The 24,990-nt window shown below is 37.4% G+C and overlaps 3 protein-coding genes across 12 annotated transcripts; all 3 read right to left on the bottom strand.

Moving 5' to 3' along the window:
- Positions 1-163: 163 nt before the first annotated feature.
- On the bottom strand, positions 164-21,996 carry LOC143182656 (uncharacterized). Of its 9 annotated transcripts, none has more exons than XM_076383823.1 (28): positions 21,892-21,996; positions 21,635-21,744; positions 18,716-18,817; positions 18,510-18,642; positions 18,283-18,446; positions 18,058-18,213; positions 17,861-17,989; positions 17,589-17,786; positions 17,218-17,514; positions 16,824-17,021; positions 16,429-16,575; positions 15,543-15,692; positions 15,316-15,456; positions 15,100-15,255; positions 14,729-15,025; positions 14,469-14,652; positions 14,187-14,394; positions 14,075-14,092; positions 13,778-14,002; positions 13,568-13,713; positions 13,274-13,482; positions 12,998-13,202; positions 12,720-12,909; positions 12,510-12,648; positions 12,144-12,423; positions 11,887-12,036; positions 690-9,069; positions 164-302 (listed from the first exon to the last, which is right to left on the bottom strand). In XM_076383823.1, the coding sequence occupies exons 2-27, from the start codon at positions 21,674-21,676 to the stop codon at positions 704-706; spliced, it is 12,630 nt and encodes a 4,209-aa protein (XP_076239938.1). In that variant the 5' UTR covers positions 21,677-21,744; positions 21,892-21,996; the 3' UTR covers positions 164-302; positions 690-703. The 9 variants fall into 9 exon arrangements, with proteins under 9 accessions (XP_076239938.1, XP_076239942.1, XP_076239941.1 ...); XM_076383827.1 differs by having other exon boundaries at positions 690-2,592; positions 2,740-9,069; positions 21,635-21,900; XM_076383826.1 differs by having other exon boundaries at positions 690-3,918; positions 4,030-9,069; positions 21,635-21,900.
- On the bottom strand, positions 21,994-24,990 carry LOC143182662 (bifunctional peptidase and arginyl-hydroxylase JMJD5). Of its 2 annotated transcripts, XM_076383842.1 has the most exons (8): positions 24,916-24,990; positions 23,620-23,762; positions 23,387-23,531; positions 23,146-23,320; positions 22,921-23,076; positions 22,641-22,858; positions 22,406-22,561; positions 21,994-22,315 (listed from the first exon to the last, which is right to left on the bottom strand). In XM_076383842.1, exons 2-8 carry the CDS (start codon positions 23,757-23,759, stop codon positions 22,058-22,060), a joined length of 1,248 nt encoding a protein of 415 aa, XP_076239957.1. In that variant the 5' UTR covers positions 23,760-23,762; positions 24,916-24,990; the 3' UTR covers positions 21,994-22,057. The 2 variants fall into 2 exon arrangements, with proteins under 2 accessions (XP_076239957.1, XP_076239959.1); XM_076383844.1 differs by lacking the exon at positions 24,916-24,990 and having other exon boundaries at positions 22,921-23,073; positions 23,620-23,759.
- Positions 23,792-24,984, bottom strand: Alg14 (ALG14, UDP-N-acetylglucosaminyltransferase subunit). The gene is made up of 2 exons (XM_076383845.1): positions 24,530-24,984; positions 23,792-24,435 (listed from the first exon to the last, which is right to left on the bottom strand). The coding sequence occupies exon 2, from the start codon at positions 24,419-24,421 to the stop codon at positions 23,792-23,794; it is 630 nt and encodes a 209-aa protein (XP_076239960.1). The 5' UTR covers positions 24,422-24,435; positions 24,530-24,984.

The raw sequence follows: 24,990 nt of genomic DNA, 5'->3' as shown, positions 1-24,990 counted from the left end.
ACAATTAAGCGCCATCCATATTTCTATCTCATCTCGATAACAATCCTTATATATTAAAGATATCATCATAACTATCTTACTTAAGCATAATAAAGTAAACGTTCTTAGAATATGTTGCCGTTAAAACAAAGACAAATGCATTAATATTTTGTGTATGCACAACGCGCAAGTACCTCTTTTAAGTACACCTCCTTTTTCACTTTTATATAATGTTGTACACGTAAAGCATTCGAAATGGTTCGATAATACATCAGTATGGCCTTTCAGCCAATTGTGATGAATTTAACGGGATGGTCCACTACCTGTAATCAAACAGTAAGTAAAATTTAGTAAGATAATCAGTTTTATCTCTAACATCTAACTCTGAATGGTAAATTTATCTATTACTAATATATTAATAGTGTTTCTATAATTAACTTTCGCGTTCCGATAGTATATCGTGTAATATATGGGCCACCTAGACATATGATTAAGAAAAAATGTTCAATGGTCCAAGAATATTATTCCATTTTTTATACATTTGATGCGCGCAATATAAATGCAATAATTAATTAGTCACAATTGCAATTTTAAACGGATAGTACTCGCTACGGCGTAAAGAACAGTTATCATAGCAAATACCAATATGTATACGATTGTCGAATTATTTTAGAGATATTAATTTAACATGTATTTTATTATTGACTTACCTACGAAAGTATTCCTACGTATCGGTGCTCGGTTTTGTTCTCATTTTATCGCCTCTGACATCAGTTTTCGTGGTCTCTGACCTCTGCTCCAAAGAGTTATCCGATGGCACGCCATCGGAGTGGTCACTGCCTCTTTCCTGACCCTCAACATTCTGTTGTTCTAACAAAGGCATGTCGAGAGAATCTGAAGAAATTCGTCTAACATTGCTGGCATGTCCGCCTATGTCCGACTGCACCTCCTTCCCATCTCGTACATTATTCAGGGAGTCAGAGCTCAACGAGGGATAATCCAGAGTTGTCTTCATCTCCAATGAATCTGAACTTCGACAGAGAGGATGGTGTTTCTTATCCATGTTATCTTCAAGCTCCAGAGAATCCGTACTCGTCTCCATGATGTTGGTCTCCTTCTGAACAGACACTTCTTTTAGCTCCTCTTGTTTTACAACAGACTGCGTGGGTGCCTGCATCCCTGTTTTCTCAACATCAGTAATTTCTATCTGAGAGATATCTTCCGTAGTGTCATCTTGTCGATCAAACTTCTCTACGTTCGATTGAGCTATACGTATAATCTCATCAATCTCTTTGATTCTCTTCTCGTAGTCATCCGACCCTGATGTACTCAGGTTGAACGAACCTGCTAAACTCGTGTCTGCCCTTGTACGAGGCAGATTCTCCAATTTGTACTTATTCTCAGGACTCTCGTGCTCCAATAGGTCCTCCTCTTCCCTGGCTCGTAATTCAATCAAGTGCGCTTCCCTGCAGGCTTTCTCCAGCCCCTCAAAGTCTTTCAATGAAGATAACGAGATATCGTCACCGTGACCTGATCGACTGGTCATGTACCTCCTTGGAAGACTGCCGTTGTTGATAGAATCGTGTGAACCACTTTGGAATTTCTTTGAGTTCTCGGCAGCTACTGCACTCTCCAGATGTTCAAACTCTTGCAGTGAACTTAAAGACACATTATCATGATCCGTGGGTCTAACGAAGTACTTTTTACCTGTTAGAATATCGTAGTCAGGAGTACTGCGCATACTACACACGCTTCCTACCGATTCCTTGTTGCTGCCAAAGCTCCCGAATCTACTGCTGCCAGCTTCAAAGTCGGTGATCTCTTCTTCCTTTATATCTTCCAGAGGACCTCGATCATAATCGATATCATAGACTCGTGGATCCGCGTGGAATTGCATCTCAATCCACTTTTTACTACCTTCGTATTGCTCTTCATCCGAATACGACTGCGAGTACTGATCGTCATTCGAGGCTTGAGGAGGACTCTCCTCAGATTCGAAGTCGAATAATTCATTGTTTTTAGTAGTTTGACTTGAAGATACTTCAGAATCTTTCTTGGTCTCGGTTATCAGATTCTCGAGATCACGATCGTACTGCTTACTGCTCATTTGCGACATAGAGCTGATTTGGATGCTTTTCCCTTCCGAGTCATACTCTTCTGCTTCTCGACCTACTTCTTCTATGACCACGAAGTCATCGATAATGTCTGGTTTATCGACTATCTCGAAGGAATCGCTGTCTGGCGAGTGGCGATCCGACTTTTCTTTGCCAATCACAGTGTCTGCGGATACTCCTGATGCCGAAGACGTGGACATGCTTGCCTGTTGCATCATCGACGGCGTCGATGTTTGCACAGACATTTCAGGACTTTCACTGGAAAGTCCTGCTCCTGTATACTTTTGCTCCAAGCTATCAGGCTCGATTGTTTGCCCTTCTAATTCCGGTTCTGCATCCTTCTCAATAGTCTCTATGTCGGAAGTCTTTTCCTCAGACTTCGTCTCAGCTTCCGTCGTCACTTGCACAGAGCTTACTTGAGTGCATACGCTCTGTATACCATCTTCAGATACTCTGGATGTCATTATATCCACGGATTGAAGAGCCCCAGGTACCGCAGCTGAAGTGGACATAGCAAAATCAACACCCTTAACATCCTCTGGCATCGAGTCCTCGACGTCAAGACTGTTGTCACTTTCGAGGACTTGTGGGAAGATCATTTCCGATGATCTTTTCATTCGATATGGTATATGACTGTCGATCTTACCTAGCGATTCGTCGATAGGAATTTCACTGCCTGAAGAATCTGACTGCTCGGTGTGCTCCTCTTCGGGATCGATGTCCTCTGCGTCTTCTCTTTCTCCGTCAGTCTCAGAAGGCACCAGCGTTTCAGATAATTCACTGGTGCTGTCGATACTGCCAAGATGACCTGAGCTCAGGGAAGCCAAAGACTTCATTGATTCACGGGAGCTCATGGTGGTGGCTGCGGTATGGTAATCTTGAGAGGTTGGTTTCGAGGACGTAGAATGCTCCATGGACATCACTGCAGTTTCGTATTCTGAAGCTGTCCCTGAGGGAACACCGCATGAGTGCATAGCTTCAACGTCGGAAGAACTGGGTCTGCTACCACTGCCCATATCGTAGTCGCAAGATTGATAGTTGCTGCTGTCACCCGAGCTAGAACCAACATCTGCTTCGCTCTCAGAGGTGACAGCTTTTTTAGAGGATCTGCTAGGCTTGTGGCGTCTTCTGATCACTGGACGTGGCAAAGCCAAAGAAGAACTCTCGTCTTTATTGTCTATATCTGATCCTGACCTACTGGTGGGTCTAGGACTTGGACGCTCTTCTTCATCGTCTCTTATATCTTCGTGGACGGTTATTGCAGTCTCTATGTCAGACTTTTCGGTTTTGATCACAGGTGTTTCTGCTTTAATCGGTTCCTCGAAACTACTGAAATTAGAGTCTACATCCATTTTACTTTCAGTGAAATCCTTCGATGGTTCTTGTGACTCCTCTTTAGGAGACTCGTTCCTCACTTCTGCATCATGCTCAACAATTTCAGGGATTTGTTTTGGAGATTGTTCAAGGACTTGCTCAGGTGCTTGTTCAGAGACTTGCTCAGTGACTTGCTCAGAAGCTTGTTCAGAGACGTGCTCAGGAATTTGCTCAGAGGCTTGTTCAGAGACTCGCTCAAGGATTTGCTCAGAGGCTAGCTCGGAGACTTGTTCAGGGATTTGTTCAGGCATCTGTTCGAGGGATGGTGGCTTGTATAAAAATGGCAAATCGTTTGGAATGGACTCGGGTTGCAATTTAAACTGGAACTCCGAGGGTGAGTCTTTTATTTGAATGACAGTCTCGCTGTTCTCACTTAATTCTTCTATTAAATCCTGTTTTGCCGCTTCTAAGGACTCCTTCACTTCGGCGATTTCCTTTTTAACTACCTGATCTAGAACGGTAATAGCGTATCGTGCGCTTAAATCAACGCTAGGGAGATCATCTTTTTTTAGTTTCAAGGCACAAGTGTCGGAAGGAACTGTGGTCGATCTTCCAGGCTTACCGTGCTTCTCCATCGCTGTTTCTATTCGTCTCTTGTATTCCTCGACCATGGGTTTCATTTTTGACAAGTACGTTTCAATCCTCTCTTTCATCACATCATCGCCATGAACACTTTCATTAACTTCCGTCGTTTCTTGAGCTGCTTCCTCCTTCGACGGTTGCGTCGTCTTTTCCAATTTTAGTTCCACATCTGGCCTCAATATTGTTTCACTTGTCTTTACCTTACCCTCAGCTTTTGTCGTCTCTTCGCTAACTTGCTCAGAAGGTTTCTCAGCATCTGGGACTTCAGGCGCTGTTACCTCTGCTCCCTCCTCCTTTTTGTCAGCTTCTTGCTCCTGTCTTTCCGTTTCTACCACCTCTTCACTTGGTATCTCTTGTTGCATACTTTCTTCATACTCTTTAATGGGCGTTTTCGCGTCATATTCGCGCTGCAAAGTATCCATTAACTCCTGGCAACTAACGTCTAATTTATTCTCTACCAATTCGCTCTCAAAGTCTTGCTCGCTAATCGGAATTACTGTAAACTTACTTTTACTAACTGAAGCAGCGGTACGACCATCGTCAGTGACAGTGTCCTTAATCGACTCTATCACGCTGATTTCCTCTGAAGACTTTGTGCCCGACTCCTGCTCATGATCTGTCGATCCACCGTGCGAGGACAATCGTTCCTTGCGCATCGATTCGTAAGCTTCGAGCTCCTGATTGAAAATTTGAGACGGCTGTAACGTTTCGGATACTTCGATCTTCTCTTCCCCAATCATCCAGCTAACAGGTTTGATCTCAAGACCAGGAGCCTTCGATCTTGGAGATACCAGCGGTGGGCTGTCGATCTCGAAATCGTGAGACTTCGATCTTGGGGAAATCAGCGGTGGGCTTTCGATCTCGAAACTGTCTGCCCTCTTCGTACTCACTACTTCGTGTTCCTTGTGCGTTATAATGGGAAGCGAAGGTTCGTGCACTAAAGAGTAATCTACGTTCGTATCCTCTGATACGGTGCTAGGGCTGATAGTTATGTCTCGTTCTTGAGCTACTCTCTCGAATGAGTCTGTCCCCACGCTTTCATGTAGAGACGGAATTCCTTTGCTAGTTTGTTCAGATATTCTATATTCATCTGTTTCCAAGGAAGGCACATCTACGGAGTCTTGTCTGGATTGGCTTTCCACGCCAGGTTCAAGGATCTCTAGAACCCTAGCGCCTGAAACTTCGGACACCAGCTTGTCCTGAGGGAAACTCACGTCACTATGAAGGTCTCGCTGTAGTTCCATTTGGCTACTGGACCTATCTGATCGTTGTTTCTCTGATTGAGGGCTTAAAGTTGGTTTCGATATGTCTTCCAGCTCATTTGTATCTACGTCAATGGTTTCTTCAAAGTCTATCTGCTCAGATATGCTGCTGGGACTCATTGTGATATCTCTGTCTTGCAATTTCGCTTGCGAAGAAGATAGAGGAAGACTTTCTTCCCTTTCGTGCGGAGATGATTCCTCGTCTTTGGTTATATCCTCGCTTATACTGTCTCTGGTTGATTCTCTTTCGTCTTGTATAGAAGACCTCAGCCTCGGTGGCCCAATCATGCACTGATCTTTGTTTTCTTCAGCTTGCTTGGACGCTGACTTCTTCATTATACTCTCGAATTTGCGAGTCAAATCGTCAGCCAGCTTTTCATGGTCGCTTTCAGTACTTTCTCTCAGGATTTGTTCTAAGTATCCTTTACTGAGCAATTCTGTCTTCAAATCTTCAGCTGATTTCACTTCTAGTTCACTCTCGATTGATTGAATTAAAGTTTCTGCTATGGTACGCGCCTCAATCTCCTTAAACTTCTGTCTTTGCCTCTCCTCCAGACTCTCTGCTTCTGGACCAATCTGTTCTTCCAGCCTCTCAGTTTGCGTATCTTCTTTCAACAAGTCCTTTTCCTTTTCAGCTTTCTCACTTGGTGTAAATTGAATAACGTTGAAACTTTCTTTAGTTTCTTTGTGCGAATCTCTTTGCGCAAGTGTCTCGATGTGATCGGAGTCTGTGATAGGTCTAAATGTTCTTTCCTCTGCTGTTTCCTCTTCTATCACGCTATCCTCGGCAGCTTCTTCGAGGTCTCTCTTGATTCGAATGGCTACATCTGCATCGCTTTCTCTTTCAATGGTACTGCCTGCCTCATGAGTCATGACTCCTTCTTCATCTGAGAGCTTCTTGAACATCTCTTCCTTTTTAGTTTCAGCCCTTGATTCCGATGCACTTGCATCTATCACTTCTTTCGTGTCTGTCATGTTCATGGACAATTTCTGAATTGCAGTTCTATCCAACTCTTCATGCTTACTTTTCTTCTCTTCCAAGGTCTCAGTTGGTGATTCCTTCTTCACTTGCGATTCCGAGGATTTCTTTTTTTCTACGCGTTCTTTCTCCTCAAGAGTAACTATCTTGTCTGTGCCGCTGGAAATTTCTGAAGAAACTACTTCCTTTTTCTCTAGAGTACTCGAAGTTTTGTGATCAATTTTGGATGTAACAGTGGTGAAGTCTCCCTTTACACTATCCATGTCTTCAAACATTTTAAAGGCTTCTTGGGGATCTGTAAAAGTTTTAGAAAATGTTTGTGTTTCGCTTTTTGTAGTCAAATGCTCTTCTAACTTTGAAGTTACTTCTTCCTTTTTAACATGTATGTCTTTTTTACCAGGTTTATCAGATGTTTTAACATCAATAACGCGCTTTGGGATTCGAGACTCAAATTCTTTCTTTTTATTTGCTAGTGAACTATCCAAAGCCTCTACACTTGAATCCTTTATAGTTTCAGGCTTACTTGGAGCTTGTTTTGAGTCTGCACCACCTTTAATTTTTGCATCCTTTTGAGTTTTATCTTTATCTGCTTTTGCTGTGGAAATTGGAATACGAGATTCAAATTCTTTTTTAACATGTTTTACTTCATCTTCTTTTACTTTTATTTCTTCAGCTTTCTCTAACGTTTCAATATCTTCTTCTTGTTCTGTAGGTGTTATTTCCTCCTTAATGTCAGTCTCCAATTTTTTCTCTTCTCCAAACAGTTTCTGTATTTCTTCTTTAGCTTCTGGTAAAGAAATAGTTCCAAGCGTGACATCTTGAAGAGATTGTATTTCGTGGATTTTCCCTGAAGCATCCTGCTCAAATATTTTAGTTTCTACTATATTTTGAGGAATTTGAGTTAATGCTCCTCCATTATCGATTGCTCCTTCTACTTGAACAGATTTTAATATTTGCTCCTGAACTAATGTACCATCCTTTTGTACCTTGTAAATGATGGTCGTTTCCTCCGTAATGATACGCTTTCCACTCGACTTTTCTTTAATGATTTCTTCTGTTTTAATTTCTGGCGTTTCAGCTCTCTCTTTTTGTAAGCTCACATCTGTTATAAATTCATGCACTTTCGTCTCTTTTGGAATTGTATCTGATACCATTTCCTCAGTCACCTCTTGTTTTATACTCACTCCTGAAATAGGTTGTTCCACATCTACTTTTGCTTCCTTAATATTTATACTTGTATCTGTAATAGCTTGTTCTTCTTCTTCACTTTTAACTACTTCCTCTTTTACTTGAACTTCTGTAGCAGGTTCTTGTACTTCCTCTGGTTCGCTTTTAATTTCTCTAAGTATTTGTTCTTGCGAGCTTACGTCTGCAATAAATTCTTCTATTTCTTCTGGTTCCTTCTGTATTTCTTTTACAATTTCTTGTTGCTCACTGGCATCCATAACAGATTCTTTTACATCTCCCTGCTTTTCGTCTATATCCTCCATTATTTCTTGTTTTATACTTGTTTCGGGAATAAGTTTTTCTACTTGTGATTTTTTAATCTCTTCTTGTCTCTTTTCTACGCTATCTATAATCTCTTCTTTAATTTTTATCTCTGTAGTGATCTCTTTTACTACTTTTTCTTTTTCTTCTATATCTTCTGTTACTTCTTTCTTTATATGCACTTCTGTAACTACTTCCTTTTCTTCTTCTGGTTTCTTCTTTTCTTCAATTATAATTTCTTCTCTTGAACTAGTATCTGCAATAGGTTCTACTATTTCCTGGTCTTCTACCTTTACTTCTGCAGTGGCTTCCTTTACTTCTGATTCTTCTTTGACATCCGTTATCTCTTCCTTTATATCTATTCTTGATTCAGGCTCCTGCATTTTTGCCTTTTCTTTTTCTAGTGTCATAGAGCTTTCTTCTTCAGTCTTTGTACTCTCTGTCTTTATCTCTTCTACATGCTTAATTATTTCTTGTGATTTTTCCGTAGTAAATGACGATGGTTCAGCAACTGTTACTTTGACGTCTTTTTCCAACTTTTCAGGCTTATCTATTTTTTCTGTTGCAATTTCTTCAGGAGCAGAATGCATTATATAATCTTCCTTTTCTTTACTTAATAATTCTTCATTAACGTCTATCACAAATTTATCACTTTTGTCTTTGTACATCTGTTTGTTCTCGTCTTTTTCTTTTTCATCGTCAGAAGCCACTTTCTTTGCTTCCTTTGCTTCATCTACCTTCTTCTCTTTTTTGTGTAAAATAATAACTTCATTCCCTTCTACAATCGTTCTCACTTCACCTGAATATTTATCATCTCTTTCTGCTTTCCTCATCATCTTTTCCTTTTCTAGCTTTAACGAATCTTGGTGATAAAATTTAGGCGGTACTTTTGTCATTTCTCTCTGTATTTGCTCCTCAAAGTAATGTGCCTTTTCTGCCACCGAACATTCAGATATATCAGGTACATCTAGATCATCGAGTGTTTCAGACTTCTCAAGTTGTGGTATATTTTCTGTGGTATCCTCCGTGACAATATTCTGAATGTATTCACTGTCACTTTCGTTGGCTGTTAATTGCGAAGTCCTTGACACCTCCGATTCAGAACGTTGGTAACTGTCTCGTTTCCTCGATATGTCCTCCCAGAATTTCCTCTTCTCTGAATACGTCTGCCTCTCAACGGTGGGTGACAAATCTTGCTCTTGTCCGACTACTTTACTGGGATAACTAGCATCTACAGATTCTAGGGGAGAAGCCGCTTTTTGCGCAAGGGATTCGTGAATAGTAACAGCATCTAGAACAACCAAGAATTATGCTCATATTACTTTTTATTAAATAAATACATGTAACTCATAAAATACAGTACGTATATTTACAATCTCATTTGTAAGTTTGTAGAATTATGCGATCAAACTTCCATAATGAACACTTAGTTTTTTCTCTCATAATTTCTTTTTTAAATATCATCAACAGAACATTCATTAGTCTAAACTCTATTACTGTACACACAACAATTTGAGTCTAAAATTAATACAATCCCAAAATACTTGAATTTTTCAAACAGCAACAATAGTTTTTCAACATATAACATGCACGCGACGCGTATAATAGTGATATATATTTTTATATGTATATATTTATATAATTCTGAATTCCTTTAGATACTATGATCTTTGTTTTTTGTTACTAATATCCTTAAATATTAGTATCCTTCAAGATTTAAAATTAATATCCCATACGGTTGTCTATGATAATGTCGAGGACGGCAGTTCTGTCTGCAAGTACAAGTACAGAAAATTGCGTTAATATCAGACGATAATATTAAAGTGTAAATTCGTTCATGAACAAATCCTCCTTAGATATGACCGCGTATTCGTTTCCCTCTGTCTTTTTTATGTTTTTTCATTTTCCAAAGATAAATGCTTATCAATTTCTTCTACTTTCAACTAACTACAATTTCATTAAAACAACAAACTACAAACAGCAAAAGTTTTATCCAAAGCATGGTGCAAAAAAGAAAGTAAAAATTCATATAGAAAATTAATCGTATATACATAGAAAGAAAAACTACTGTTATGAGTTCAAAAAGAAGCACATGCAAATCTCATTTTCTTAATAATTCCAAGTTCTATAATTGCTTATTATAATAACAGATATGCATTATACAATAATATGATCTTGAACTTTGATAAAACCAGTCTGATAAATCAAGTCTTTGCAATTTGAATCATGGCTTCACTATCAATAGATTCTAAATTACGCTATTCAATCTGATCAACTTCCTCTACATCAGTATGACAATCACTACTGGCATCATCATTGACATCTTTAACTGTTAACATATTTTCCAGTTTATTAATATTCCTCATAACAATCTGAGATGCTGCAAGGACGTCTAAATCCTCGGGATACTCCTTTTGGTTGAACCAGGCTTCTTCTAGATCCTCCTCTTCAGACACAGCCATGTCTTCTTCATCGGTGTTAGGCTGAACCACAATGTCTGGTGTAGCGGCGTCATACGACTCATGTTGCAGTGTCTCTTCGCGATACATTTTGTTTCGAACCTCGACAGAGAACGGTCCATCACCTTCTTTAGTCGTTATCGTCTCTCCGCTGTAGTCACAGAATATGTCAGCTCTCAGTTCTACGTCAATCATCGTCTGGATTTCGTCGTCACCCTCGAAATCCTCGAGATCTGTTTCACCCTGGCAAGGGCTTTCAGCAGCCTTAATGACTTCGCTCTCTTTTTGTTCATTCTCTGTTTCACTTGCATAGATTTCATCAATGTCCGTGAGACTATCGACGAAACTATTGCGACAAGGAAGTTCTATGGAATCAGGTGACATGAGGTTCGAATAATCACTTGCTAGATTTTCTACATCGTCCGATGTTACAGAAATAACTGGTCCCGTTTGATTATCAGTCGCGTGACCCAATGTTCGAGGGAGTTGAGAATTAATTGTTGTTAATTCCCCTTCAGAATCAGTATCAGAGAAATGCAACGAAGCATTGCTGATCATTGCATTAAGTTTCTTACGCGTTGATCTCGATTTCCTTTTTACTTTTGTTCCCGTAGTTTCTTTCGTCTTCGTAGAACTTGAGTTTTCAATGATAATAGGTGGCAATTGACTTCTGTTCAGTTTTGTCTCTGATTCTGTTTGATTAATTTGTTCCAAAGGATCTGTGTCGGACACAGATTTTTCTGTGCATAATGCATTCTCGTCGTTCGTTTCCAAAGTACTACACTCCGCCTCCTCTTTTTGTTCTTGTTGTTCACTCAGTTCCTCCATGATTAAGGGCTTTTTTTATTAGTTACTTCTTTTTTAAAGACTTAGCGTGTAGATCTTAAGTGCAAATTATTAAAGAACTTAAAAAAACCTGAAACTGAAAATTTAAAAAAAGTGGAAATTAATGTTTAAGATGAACAGAAATACAGTAAAAATATGGAACTGATTTTTGGTAAATAAAATGAAAATAAAAATGCAGACGTTTATCACTCAATTTAAGTAAAAGAAACTCACGTCTATAGAATCGTTGAAAGATGATACTCAAAAAGAAGTTTTAGAAGTAACGTTTCCAGGGGTGGTTCAGAACAAACTAAACAAGTTTGTCACAGCTATTTCGACAGTTTGTTGATACTGTTATATATAATTGAATTAGGGAAGCCTTACTCAACGCTTGAGCCATAAGCAGATTGATTTTTTCCTCTTTGAGGGAAATAGTATTACATTGGAATTTCACAACCTCATTTTAAATAAAACTGCTCCAAAAAAACATCTTTTGCCGACATAATGTCAAATTTATAAAACTATTAAAAATGTTAATTATGATAGTATCGTTTTTTCACGTGTTATATTATAAAGTTAGCAGTGTTAAAATAATTATTTAATAACTGTATATAATATTTTCATTTTTGCACCTTGCACTTTGAACTTTCGATAAAAACAGTACCATCACGAACGAATGAACTTACGTTCAAAATATTCATGTTCTGCGGAAGCTGTGTAACATTTTTTTATTGTCGTATTTCAGAGTTCTTTTTTCTTCTGTAACTGTTCTAGTATCATCACCCATTCACTAAAAAAATTCTATGCAAAAATAGATATCATACCTGTACGTTCCTTTTGCAGAGTGTCGGTAATGAATTTCTGTTCTGAAGGTGAGGTATCCTTAGGTTTGTCACATTTTTCTTTCTGTTCCATCTTGTATTTCGATTCATACGAATCCATTTTCTGACTAATGATATTGGAGTCTTCATAAACTGCGACAAAAAGAGAACAGAGTTATCTTCTCATACTTATGTAAGACACGCATGTCTCGCAGATAAAAGATATCTCCCTTAAAATGAGAAACATTTAAGATCTTCACCTTTCGATTTCTTCTCAATTTCTATCTTAGACGTACTTTCTGGAAGAACAATATTCAGTACACAAATTGGCTGCTGTGGTGGTTCTCCTTTGGCTACTTTTGGTTCTCGCATGAAGAGCATTCTAGCTACAGGATCTAACAGTGGATCTTTCACTTTTACGTGGAAAGACAAACGATTCTGACGGAAAGCTCTGAAAGTGAACTTCAATTGCACGCCTGATTTCGTTACAGGTACCAAATTTCCACTAAATTCAATATATAGGTCTTTTCCATCGAGAGCCTATATAACATGCAATAATATTATTCAAGACAATGTTAGATGATTATATAATTGTATATGCATTTGAATAAGCTGAGTATATTTACTTCGACGTCACGACTTTTCACAATTTCAACAAATTTCTCTTGCTTTTCTAAAGTATGCATTCCTTCTTTCCCATCTGTCATGCACAGTATCCTCAATGTTGCTTCAAGAACATCCATTCGTTTTGAATAGATTACAAAGCTGTATAAAAGAGGAATATACCATTTTATTTGCTCCAAAATTGCAGTCAATTCGAACATCATCTCACTCACTTGATAATGTATGGTACATATAAAGATTCTTCATATAATTCCGTAGCCATTTTTGGTACTGCACTGATATTTCGACAATCCATTAACCAAAATCGAGCAGAGACTGTGGTAGTAAACGATACTCTATCATTCATGAATGTTAGTGGTGTTGAGCCTGTCACATCTTCCCATTGTGATTCACTTGTACCACCTGTAATGGAAACATTATAATCGAATGAGTATTCTGTCTAAATCTTATTTATATGGGATTATCCATTACGTATTATTTCTTCACTCACCTGCAATGCTACATAAAAGACGTAACGTTGGCGTTTCACCCCCGTACTGGTTGATCATTCCCTTATTTGCAGCTTGTGGTACTGGTATCGTGAGGGTAATTGGTTTATGGAATTTCCGTCTCCTTGGTTCTATTGTTATCACAGGAGATACGGCAACACAATTGCCAAGCAACTTTGCTGTAAGTTCTGCAGGAATTACATGGGCCTGCAAAAAAGAAACTCGTATTTTAGCAAGCATTCTCATGCCAGAAAAGTCACGTAGTTTTCATTATTTACTTGTAATCCAACTTTGATCTTTTTCGTTAATGCTCCGGGTGGAAAGACTGCTTGCACGTGATTAGCTACACTTGATATTAAAATACCACCTTCTGCACCAATTACGTGAACCTCCTGTTTAATTCTTGTTACTGCAGCGAAATATTGAGGAAAGTCTGTCGTTATTATGCGAGTGATTCTGCCAGAATGAGTAGCAACCATTTGGGGGTCTGAAAATTAGGTCTTAGTGTTGCAAAAAGGTCAGTTGAAAAAAGAATTTTTTAATATGTTACAATTTTCATATCATAAAAATACCATATGGTGTATTTAATAATGTATCATCATTATCTGCAGAATTGTCATGCTCTTTCCAGGTTTCTCCATTTTCACTTCTCAAAATAATGATCTCCCTTTCCTTGCCTCGGATAGATGCAAAGTGTGGTATATCAATTAAGACAGGCCTAGAGAGAAATGTATAATTATAAAAAATATTTGATCGAAAACACGTAAGACAGTGATGCTCACCCTAAAAAAGTTGCACCAACTGGTCCCATCTCTATGATACGAGTTGCTAAAGCCTCTCCCTCCATTAAAGGAGGAGGATTTGCAACTTTGCTGGGCTTTACCAATCTGCATGTAACACGGATTGGCATTGTTGCTCTTCGGGGTGGTACAATAATACGTACTCCACTGTGCCTGCACCCTTTCATAGCACCCCCACGTGCATCCACTAAGAAACTCACTAAAAATCTGAAAATTCAATTTTATTTATTACTCTCTTGTTACACTAACTTCCTTATCATCGCAATGGAATTTACTTACGATCTAAAATGAAGTCGCCTAAAAATAAAATATTTTTATTTTAAATTTGTACTGCTAGGCTTTTAAATTTTCTATCAGGTTCCATTTTTTATTATAATTAACATGTACATACCCTAAATTAAACCCTTCACTATCGAAGTTTTCTGCCAAACAATAATTATTGCTTTGAGTAAACTCCTGTTTCTCTTCTTTTGTGACTGCTTGTCTGTGAACAGGATCATCCCTTGTAACATCGATCGGTAGAGAATCGTCTCTTAAACTCTTCATTAAGTCTGCCGTGAGGTAGCGATATGGTTGCTCACTGATTAGCGCATCGGAGCCTAGAATATTTCATTTTTGAATACAATTCCATTTAAAAAACTTCGAAACACATTAATAATGAATCAAGCCTTACCGCCTTCATCATCAGAGTCAGACATGAAACTAGTCTCTTGTATACTTTCAGGTGCAATGACTTTATATTTTTCTTCCCAGTTTTTATTATCAGGCGTCAGTGTATCGTAAGATAATCCTTTTAATACTTCCGTCACAGATATGTATCCTAATTTTTGAGCTATATTCAATGCAGTCAAACCATCCTGAAATAATTCACATCGCTATAAGTTCATGTTTTTAGAAATTATTCAGGTTCAGAAGAAATTGTAATATCTTTACATTAGTTCTCGCTTTATGAGAAGCATTTCCTTCTAACAAAGCAGTCACGATATGAGCATGACCCTGTTGAGCAGCTTGATGAAGTGGAGTATAGTTTTGATTAGTTTTTACGTCAATACTCGCGTTGTGTTTCAAAAGGAATCGAATCATTGAAAGATTTCCAAAATGTGCAGCTACGTGAATCGGTCGATATCCAGTTTCAGTCTCGCTTTCCACATTTGCTCCATTTTTCACGAGAATGGAAGCTACTTTAATGAAGTCTTCTTGAGCGCATAGATGCAACGCCGTGAGACCATTCTAAGGAAAAAGGAAATGTTAAACTCAGACCATTAATAATGTTTCTGTTCACTATATTTTTTAGCGGAGTTCACCTTTGATTTATGATTAGGATCTGCTCCGTGTTCAATTAAAAGATTTGTCATATCATAATGTCCTTTCTGTGCACTCAAATGCAACGGGGTAAATCCTGCTTTGGACTCAGCATTTGCATTAGCTCCGTTTTCTAATAAAGTCGACGCTATGTCCATCTAAATATTTTGAAATTAATTAGTTCCTTGAAGAAAAATAGATGTATGCAGATTATTTACCTGATTTTTGCGAGCTGCTATGTGCAGAGGGGTATGCCCATTCTGAGAAGCAAGATGAGGAGATGCTCCTTCCTCCAGCAAAAGGTTTGCAACATTTGGATGATCATAATGACAAGCCAGATGCAAAGGAGAAATATCATTCTGGAATATTTTACATTTATTGTGTTAAAATCTTCTGTGCTAGCTTCTTAATTTTTCTAACTCTGCATGAAATTCATCATCCTTACCTTTCCTTGTGCATCTAACTTGCTGTCTCGTTGCAAGAGTATCTTTGCAACACTCATATTGCCATACTTAGCTGCTATGTGTAAGGGAGTAAAACCGTTCTTGGTTGTAGCCTTGAGAGAAGCATTATTTTCCACAAGAATCGTTGCAACCTGAATGTTAAAAATATTAATTCAATAAAAATACTTTCTTCGTGCCTGAAACTATACGATATAATAAATTAAAGTTAAGTAAATAATACGAAATGATATGTAGCTTACCTTCGCTGTATAATCAACTAGAAATGATAAATTTCATGGGAACTACATTCACATTATAAAGTATACACAACATAAAAACAATATAATAAATGATGTAAGTTGGTAATTAATGTAAGTGAAATTATCTCCTATAAAACAAGACATATAAAATACTAGCGGGAAACAGAAAGGGGATGCGATATAATTTTGCACTATTATGTTTAATGATGAATGTTTGAGGGAGGATCTCAGATTTCGGGCCCTGCAAAATTCAACCAGGCAACCTAAATCTCAACATAAATGCAATATTGTGATGAGAATAATAATGAGATGATATTAACTACTAAAATCGCATGCTAAGTATAATAACACTGAAATAAGGCAACGTAAAAAAATCAATGTGACGAAAGATTTTATTAAAATTCAATACATATAAAGAACATAAAATATAATGAACATAAACAAAACTTTATTTACAAAATGTGAAATGAAATGTAGATGATAAAGGAAAATATGTAACAAGAAAGTAACAAATTTTGATAATTACAAAAACCTATATAAGGTATTCGCGAAGTCGCGTCCAAAACAGATATATACTATTTTGTTTATTGATATAATCCGCTATTTTTGCGATTTCTTTGTACATTACCTCCTCCTGACCCTCCTTCGCGGCAATATGCAGTGCTGTGTACATATCTTTCGTCGTAGTATCAACTGCTGCACCATGTTGCAGAAGTAACATAACAATATCAATATTTCCTAATCGTGATGCAATATGAAGAGGTGTTTGTTGTTCCTAAAAACCCAATATAATTGTCCTGTATGTTATAGCCATGATAGTAATAAATATGTTGATAAGAGATAGGAGAAGAAAATTAAATAATAAGACTGGTTAATGGAATGTATGAAATTTGTTAGTAATAATGAATGCATGAGTGATCATTTATGAGCATATGTTATTTAATGAGAAATACTGATCTGAAAGTTTGAATTGATAATAGTAAAGATTGGTTCTTCTTCAAGTGAAACACATTATTTACTCACCCGCGCACGAGCATCAACTTTAGCTCCATTTCTTAATAAAATTCGAATAATATCTGTTTGATTAGCTCTAGCTGCCAGGTGTAGGGGTGTTTCACCCCTAACTGTTGGCACATCAGGATTGGCTTCATGTTGTAGTAGAAATATCACGATATTCATACATCCCATAAAACTGGCCACATGTAATGGAGTCAGTCCAGACTGTAAAATATACACAGATTTTCAAAATTTTCAAGAGTATTTTCTTTTTAAATACAACAATCTTAATAAACTTAGAACACATACAAATGATCATTCACATTGATCATGACAGCATCTATTAACCAGTCTTTTAGTAACTAAAAAATTAGGAAACACTAACATAATCATAAGCAAGTGAGCTTTTAACTTCATTTACCTCGGTTGTGGACTCAATGGACGCCCCATGTTTCAGCAAAAGCTCGACAACTTTTATTCGGTTCTTCTTGCAAGCGATATGCAGCGGTGTGAAGCCATTCAAAGCACGTGCATTCGGATCAGCTTTTCGGTCGAGAAGTAGTTTCGCTACTCTAACGTGGCCACAGTGCGCGGCTACGTGAAGAGATGTCAAATAATCGATCGTAACTTCGTCAACTGGTGCTCGATGGTACAGTAACACCCTCGCTGCTTCCACATGGTCCCCTTGTGATGCCATGTGCAGCGGTGCGAGGCCATTCTAAAAAAATATCGCATATCAGTTGATTAGAACATCTTTCATACGAACTACTATCGGTACCAAGAATCTCTTACTTTCGTTCGTGCACTGATAGGCGCAGAATACTCGAGGAGCGTTGTAATCACTTGTTCATGTCCAGATCTCGCGGCACAATGAAGCGGTGTTAAGCCGTCCCTGGTTTTAGCATCGATTTGCGCAGAATTTTCTAATAATACTTTCACCATATTGTTTTTGCCCCATTTTGCCGCGACGTGCAGGGGGCTTATATTGTGCTACATAAAGAAAATAAAAAAGAATATCAATATGGGTTTAGGTTCATTTTCATACACATAAACTGTATAAAAACCTTCGCTAGGTAATTCACGTCAGCACCCCGTTTTATCAATAGACGAGCTATCTCTTCGTTTCCATAATGAGCTGCTATATGCAGCGGGGTGAAGCCACTCTTCGAGGTAACGTCAGGCTTATGATCATTCTAAAACGAAACGAGTAACATGTAGCAACGAGTAGTAGAATATCTCAATAATTCTCATTCCTACTTACCTGCAGCAGTAGATCTGCAGCCTTGCAGTCATCTTTCTTGGCTGCAATGTGAAGAGCTGGAAGTCTAACTTTTCCTTTAGAATCGTTTTCTAAAAGCACGCTGACTACTTTATCGTGTCCTTGTTGCATCGCCACAGCAAGGGGCGTAAAACCATCCTGAGAAATCATTTTAATGCACACGATAAGTTGCAGCAAACTTTTATTGCACTATTAAGGGATACTCACCTCTGTTGCAAGACTTTGATTAGCTCCATTACTGAGCAACAACTTAACGACCTGATCGTGGTTCTCTTGAGCAGCCATGTACAAAGGTGTAAAACCATTTTGCGATTGAATATTAACTGCAGCTCCATACTGAATGAGAATACTGACTACCTCCGCTTGACCGGCTAAAAATGCATCGCACAGAATGAACTCGTTGCACATTTATTGTTTATCGATGAAATACTTACCCAACGAAGCTGTGTGCAATGCAGTGTTCCCTTTTTTTGTGGCTGCGTCGACCTTAGCACCTCTTTTCAATAATTCTCTTACTATCTCGACGTGGCCATCCTTCGAGGCTAAATGTAAAGCGTTTAAACCGTTCTGGAATGTAATGACAGAGTTGTAGTATAATTATCAATCATCAGTGAGCGTTGTATACTGCAATAATGCTCACCGAATTAGCTGTATTAATATCTAAGTCGGTGTCGAGGAATTCGACCACTTTTTCGAGGTTCCCAGACCGAGCAGCCCGAAGAAACGCTGTCGTATCGTCAGTCTGAGAATAAAATAATTCATTTCATTAATTCGCGTGAAATTTCCTTCCTAATATTTCAAGTCTCTGGTTCCTTTAGCCTTGTACCGATGACACTTGTGTTAAATAAATTGTACCGCATAGTGCTCTATCGCTTTACTGCATAGTCTTCCGGAAAACCGCATAATTTATGGGCTGACCTAATAAGTCCAACGAGTTCACAGAAACAGAGGGCTTCCAAAATTTCTTAGCATAGAGTAGGCTTTTCTTGTTAAGGAATTTAAAAAATGACGAAGTTTTAGATACTGTTTACTTTTTTACCGCCTGAAGAAATGATCTCTCCTGAAGAGATAGATTGAAATCTGCAAAGACGCAGTAAAAGTAAAATAGCTACTGTGCACACAGAAGCCTAATTAATTTTAAAACAAGCATAAGTAATTAATAAGTGAGACACGCTATTTCACCTGCAAACATAAAAAAGATATTCCTACAAGTTTAGTGATCGCAAGCATCACGAAAGCTTTAATAAAACATCATCCCACCCTTAAAGCCTGCCCCTTGCCTTTTTTAATCGCCGATGCTATTTTTAGGCGTCATAATAACCCATAATTGCGTTATGATACCACAAGAGGAGAACATGTCTGACACCTAGCAGCGGCTTACACGTTACAATTCACCGTGACCTTCACCCCATCAGAGCACCCCTGCTATCTTGCCCTTTAAAAACCTCATTTCCCTTAATCCTCCGGCAGCAACGGAGGCCTACTCTACTCATCATCGCCAGACCACCCTGAACAGCCAGTAGCCGGCTCAGGGAACCGTTCACCTTTTCGTGTATCCACCTTGCTCACGATCACCCCCTCCCGCGGCTTCTTTTCCCTCTATCAATAGCTATCAGACGAAGTCCCAAAAACTTAATCCCTTTTCATGTACTCTTCTCCATCAGAGGGATTTACATAACAGTCAGTTAAGTCTCTAACAAGCTCTTCGACCGCGTTGTCGAAGGAGAAGAGAAGAACGAGACCGTTCCTATGTGTCAGCCACGAAGTTCACACCCTTCGATCGGTCGGGGGAGGAAAAGAGAGTGCCGGCAACATTCCGGCACTTCCTGCCGCAAGGAATATACGCAGGACTCGTACCTGGTTCGCGTTGTCCGTGACCATCGTGCTCTGTAAGGGTCCAGCGTGTCCTCCTCGATATTCGCTCACCTGTCCAGCGGCCGCTGGACACGGAAGTTACTGTCTTTTTTCCCGGCACACGCGTCAAATCACCATTCATGCAACTCCTGGAGGGTAACGCTGAAGGCAAACAGGAGTATAGGAGCCGCCCCCGTACGCGGGCCAAGGCGCAGAATCGAGCGGCAACGATTACGGGGAAAAAACAGGGGTTGCATATCGCGCTGCCTTTCTCACCCCCACGCCCAATGCCACCCTCCCGCCAGCTGCCATCTGTCCTTGTCCCACTACTCGCAAAAGGGATGAGGGGTTTATCGTCGCGCATCGGTGGTCGCGCGCGCACGCGCCTACTATCAAAGCTGATGGATAACAGTCCCGCTCGCCCCTATACGCCCTCGCCACCCTCGCTTCCTAGCGTCGTGCGACGATTAGCCGAGGTTCGCCGTGTGTGAATTACCGGCGGAGCAGAGTGTCTGTATAGGGTGGTTTATTATTAAGGGGTAGTTGAGGTGCACAGTGTTCTTTCGATATAAGCTCGTGACTCGTTAGGAAGGGATCAGGTGAAGTAGGGGATGCTTTGGGTTTGGCTGGCCTGAGGGGTGAGGGAATGTGAGGAAATGGTTTTCAATTTCAAAGGAATTGTAGAAACAACGACGAGCTTATAATGAGAGATTATTGTTTGGGAAGGGGTGTTTGTATGGTGGAGGGAAGTAAAGTAGAGTATATATGTTTAGTATTGGATGCTTTTTATTTTCAACCTTTTTAAGTATTTGGATATAGAAGGTGAGGGTAAAGAGAGTCTCGGTAACTTTCGAACTTGAAGCGCGCCAAAAGAGTTGAAACAAATCCCAGTTACGTCTGTTGCATGACACTATATTTAATTTATATTAATCATACTCTTCTGGTCTCTAATATTAACTACTGATTCACCCTTTTTAGTGTAAGGAAATCGGCAGAGAGGCAAAGTAAGTAAAAAAAATTGAAGACTATATTCTTCGCAGTCATTGGAAGATATACAAGGAAGAATCACGACTTAGATGAAGAAATTTTTGAGATTTAGAAGTGAGTAAGTATGTTGTAATCAAAGTCTTAAAAATATAAATGAAGAAAGGTAAATTAATATCTGATATCTACTTCCAAAAATGATGTACTGTTAGCAGCCAATTTTTTATTGCAATGTTACTTATTGTCTCATCTCAAACACTAGCTGAAAAATTGATTAAAGAACCAACAATACGTTAGTTATGTGGATTATCTAAAAATAGTTATGAACTTCTTAACACTGGAGTATCGCCAATATCACAACATGAATACTATAACGCGAAGGATGACACATAATGTTATCTGATATTATTTAATTTCTTCTTGAAAAACACTGTCAATATCCGTCCTTGCACATGTCATTTTACTCAAAAAACACTCCCGATAACGCTGTCACAATATAAATATTGTTAAAAAATCGTGTATATTACAGTAACTTATACAATTAAATATTAATTTCGCGATATTTTGTTTATAAGGCGGAAGATATTTATTCAGCTCAGTGTACAACGAAAACAGAAATATCTTCAGAATGTTTTAAGTAAATTCTGGGTGTTTAAGCTCAAACCAGGAATCATAGCACAGCATTTGGTTCATGTTATTTGCACACATTTTTCTTTTTTACCTTTAATCTAATGATCGGTGGAAATGCTTCCTCCGTCGTCATTCTTAAATAATAAACTGTGTATTTCGTTTGACAGACTTTACATGCACGTATATTTTCTATGCCCCATGCTGAAAACGTAAGTCAAGATGTGTATTTATAGCATTCTGTTTTACTCTCATGAACGCCTTTGTGGTGCATCTGCTTTAGTGATTTGCATATACATATTCGTATCTAAGTCAATGGGACGTTTTTAATAATAATGATCATTCATTTACCATAGTGTTTAGGTGTGAAAAATTGCTCCCATACAATTTAAATAAGAACATACATATAAGCATATTAGAATAGAACGAAATAATTCCTCATTTTTATTACTTTTGACTCATTTATATTCAATTAATAATATATGTACAAGATTTCATTCAATAATTTCCTGAACATTTAATTCCACCAAAAACTAATTGAGAAGCTTGGAGTTAAGGCAGTTACATGATGCCACCACTTTGGTGGAATATAGAGCATGTTTCCTGGTTTTAAGTAACACATCCATCCTTTAGCTTTAGTAAAATTTGGCCATTTTTTATAATCTGGATTCAAGGGATCAACTTGTGCAGTGTTGTTAAGTAATCTCGTATCATATGGATATAAATAAGCTGTATCTTCTGGGTGATACAAAATAACTCTTTTGTATCCAAATACCTAAATATGAGAAGAAGTAATGATGAATAATATTTAAAATATGGTCTGATCTGTTGTAATATTCATGAATGTAAGAATTAACTTGCATACTTGACATAAAAAATTATTTTTGGGATCAAAATGCAAAGGTGAAACGGTTCCACCAGGCCCAAACCAAGCGTTTATGTCTGGTGGCTCTACTTCATCGTCATTGTCTGTAAAATTACAGTACTCAGGTACCATAAAATCATCTTTCAATTCAGGAACCTATGAATATTAATAGAACCTTATAAAATTGATATTTCTATAGATTAGATGACTATAAAGTAATAGAAAAGAAAGAAACCTGATTGAAAAGCTGATGTTGAGCCAAATAGCCAACTTTATCAGTTTTTTCTAATACATGTTTCTGTAAAAATTCCGAAAAATTAAGTAGCTGCTGGCTCCAATCTTCATCTGTATAACGCGATCCAATTTCAATTGGTACTGTTCGATTTCCAGCTACTTTACTTAGATAATTCAAATCTTGCCACCTTTCTAAGGCTTTCCAATGTTTAATGCAATCTAAAAAATGTAAAATATTCATTTAATTGAATTGAAAGATGAGATGTTAAACATGAAACCACCTTTTAATAAGGCTGGAACTTTTGGCATAAATATTTCTCTGTAAAAAAGCTCCATTGATGGTTGATTGTAATGAGCAATTTCAGTGAACCCAGGAAGTACAGAATCAGATAAATTATCTGAATTAATGATCAATTTTTTTGAAGCCACTGCCTCTGCTGAAAATATGACGTCAATATAAAAATATAAAGGTGCTATACAAGATGAATTTTTATTACAATACTCACTTGAGCAGTCATTATTTAATTTGGAGGCAATTTTTGGTAATAAATCAGACATATTTGGCAATGGTGCACCCAATAAAATGCCTCTATCAATTTGTTGAATCATTTTTTGTAATAAAGAAACGTTCTGCATGGGTTCTTTGATATCACTATCATTCTGAACTTCTAATAGCACTACCTACATGTACATACTTGCTAATAATTTAACAGGGTGTAGAATATTACAGATTTATAATTGTAATACCTTTAAGATAGTACACAATGAATAACAATATCGATATTCTATTGGAACAGACTGCCAGTAACCCGAATTTAATGTTTCCCATGTTTTATCCAAGCAGGCTTCAACTAGTATTACTGTATTTTCTATCCATTTTTTCCCCAGATCCCTTTTATCAAAAAAGTAGATTGTTATTGCAATATTCAAGTTGTGCTTCTAATCATACAATATACTTATAAATGTATTTGTAAATTTACATTATACTTCCAGTAATATCTTTTAATTTTGTTATTATTGCCATTAGATGTATCTTCATTTCAATAGGCAAGTAGTTTTGTGCATTTTCTTCCAATAAATCCCAAGGAATTAGCTTTGCAACATATGTATAATTACACATTTTCTAAAAAAATAACATAAGTTTTATTTTACTCATAAATAAAATGCCTTTTTATACACTTTGCTTAAGTATGACCATTGTACAAGTACATAATCAGCTAAATAATACAAAATTTTTCCTGTTAAGGATAATGTCTTCACTCTACAAAAGCTTTCAATGAATACTATAATTGTGTTTGTAATAAAAAATGCGTTAAACAGAAATACAATAATGCACAAAGGCACACAAGTCCCTGGACCATTACACAGAAGTAAATCTGGAGGATTTGACCATACAATTGGAATAGATTCCAATGTAGCATACATGGTAGTATAAACAGATGTGTAATATGATTGGTGAATTTCTCTGCTCCTTCGAATTTTAATCATTTTATAATCTGTATTATTTTTTTCTAAGTATTTTACTTTTTGTATGCTCATTATATCTGTCTCAGCATGAATATATATTCTTGGTGAATAGTTTTGAAAATTTAAATATTCAAGAATGCGTATCATTTCTCCAGTGTGCCCACCAGAGCCTAGTATTATCATTGTTCTTGCAGGATTAAGCCTAACACTTGTATGATGTTTTCTTTTACGTGTAAAAAATATCAGAAAACATATCCTTGTAACAATTGCAAGAAAAATAATGCTAAACGCATATAAATAATATGTTCCATACATTTCCTTGAAGTTGCCTGTAAAAATGAGTACAAAAAATAATAAAATATTGTTACTTCGATAGTTGTTAAGGTTTATAATTTGATGTTCAATAAACATTGTAATACTAACTCTAACTTATGCAACGTTTGTAATTACAATTCTGTATATTAACTACGACGTTTTAAGTGCTGTATTCAGATATTCAGTTGATAATAAATAAATTATTTACATCTCAAATATATGTAATTGTTTTAACTGCAAATCTTATACACCCCACGTTAATATCTGTAGCCTTCTTTCTATACAAGCTTTATATAATTAATAAATAAGATTTAAATGAAAAAAGTTATCAAGAATTCCATTAAAGATACTTCCGTCTTTTATTACTAAAGATTATACACATAACCAAAGAGTTCAGGTTATTCGCAGTATAACCTTATATTCGTTTCCTTGTATATTTACAATACAGAGGCTTAAAGTAATTAAAGAAGCTGTAAAAATGATAATTTACTAACATTGAGTAGTAAAAATTGTTAGTTTATTACAAAAAGAAACAATTAAATGAATCAAAACATGACAGCGAAATCGCC

Source organism: Calliopsis andreniformis, chromosome 8 (genome assembly GCF_051401765.1).
Source record: "Calliopsis andreniformis isolate RMS-2024a chromosome 8, iyCalAndr_principal, whole genome shotgun sequence".
NCBI classification, from domain to species: domain Eukaryota; kingdom Metazoa; phylum Arthropoda; class Insecta; order Hymenoptera; family Andrenidae; genus Calliopsis; species Calliopsis andreniformis.
Note: the sequence above shows the minus strand (reverse complement) of the source record. Positions and strands in the feature narration are given on the sequence as shown.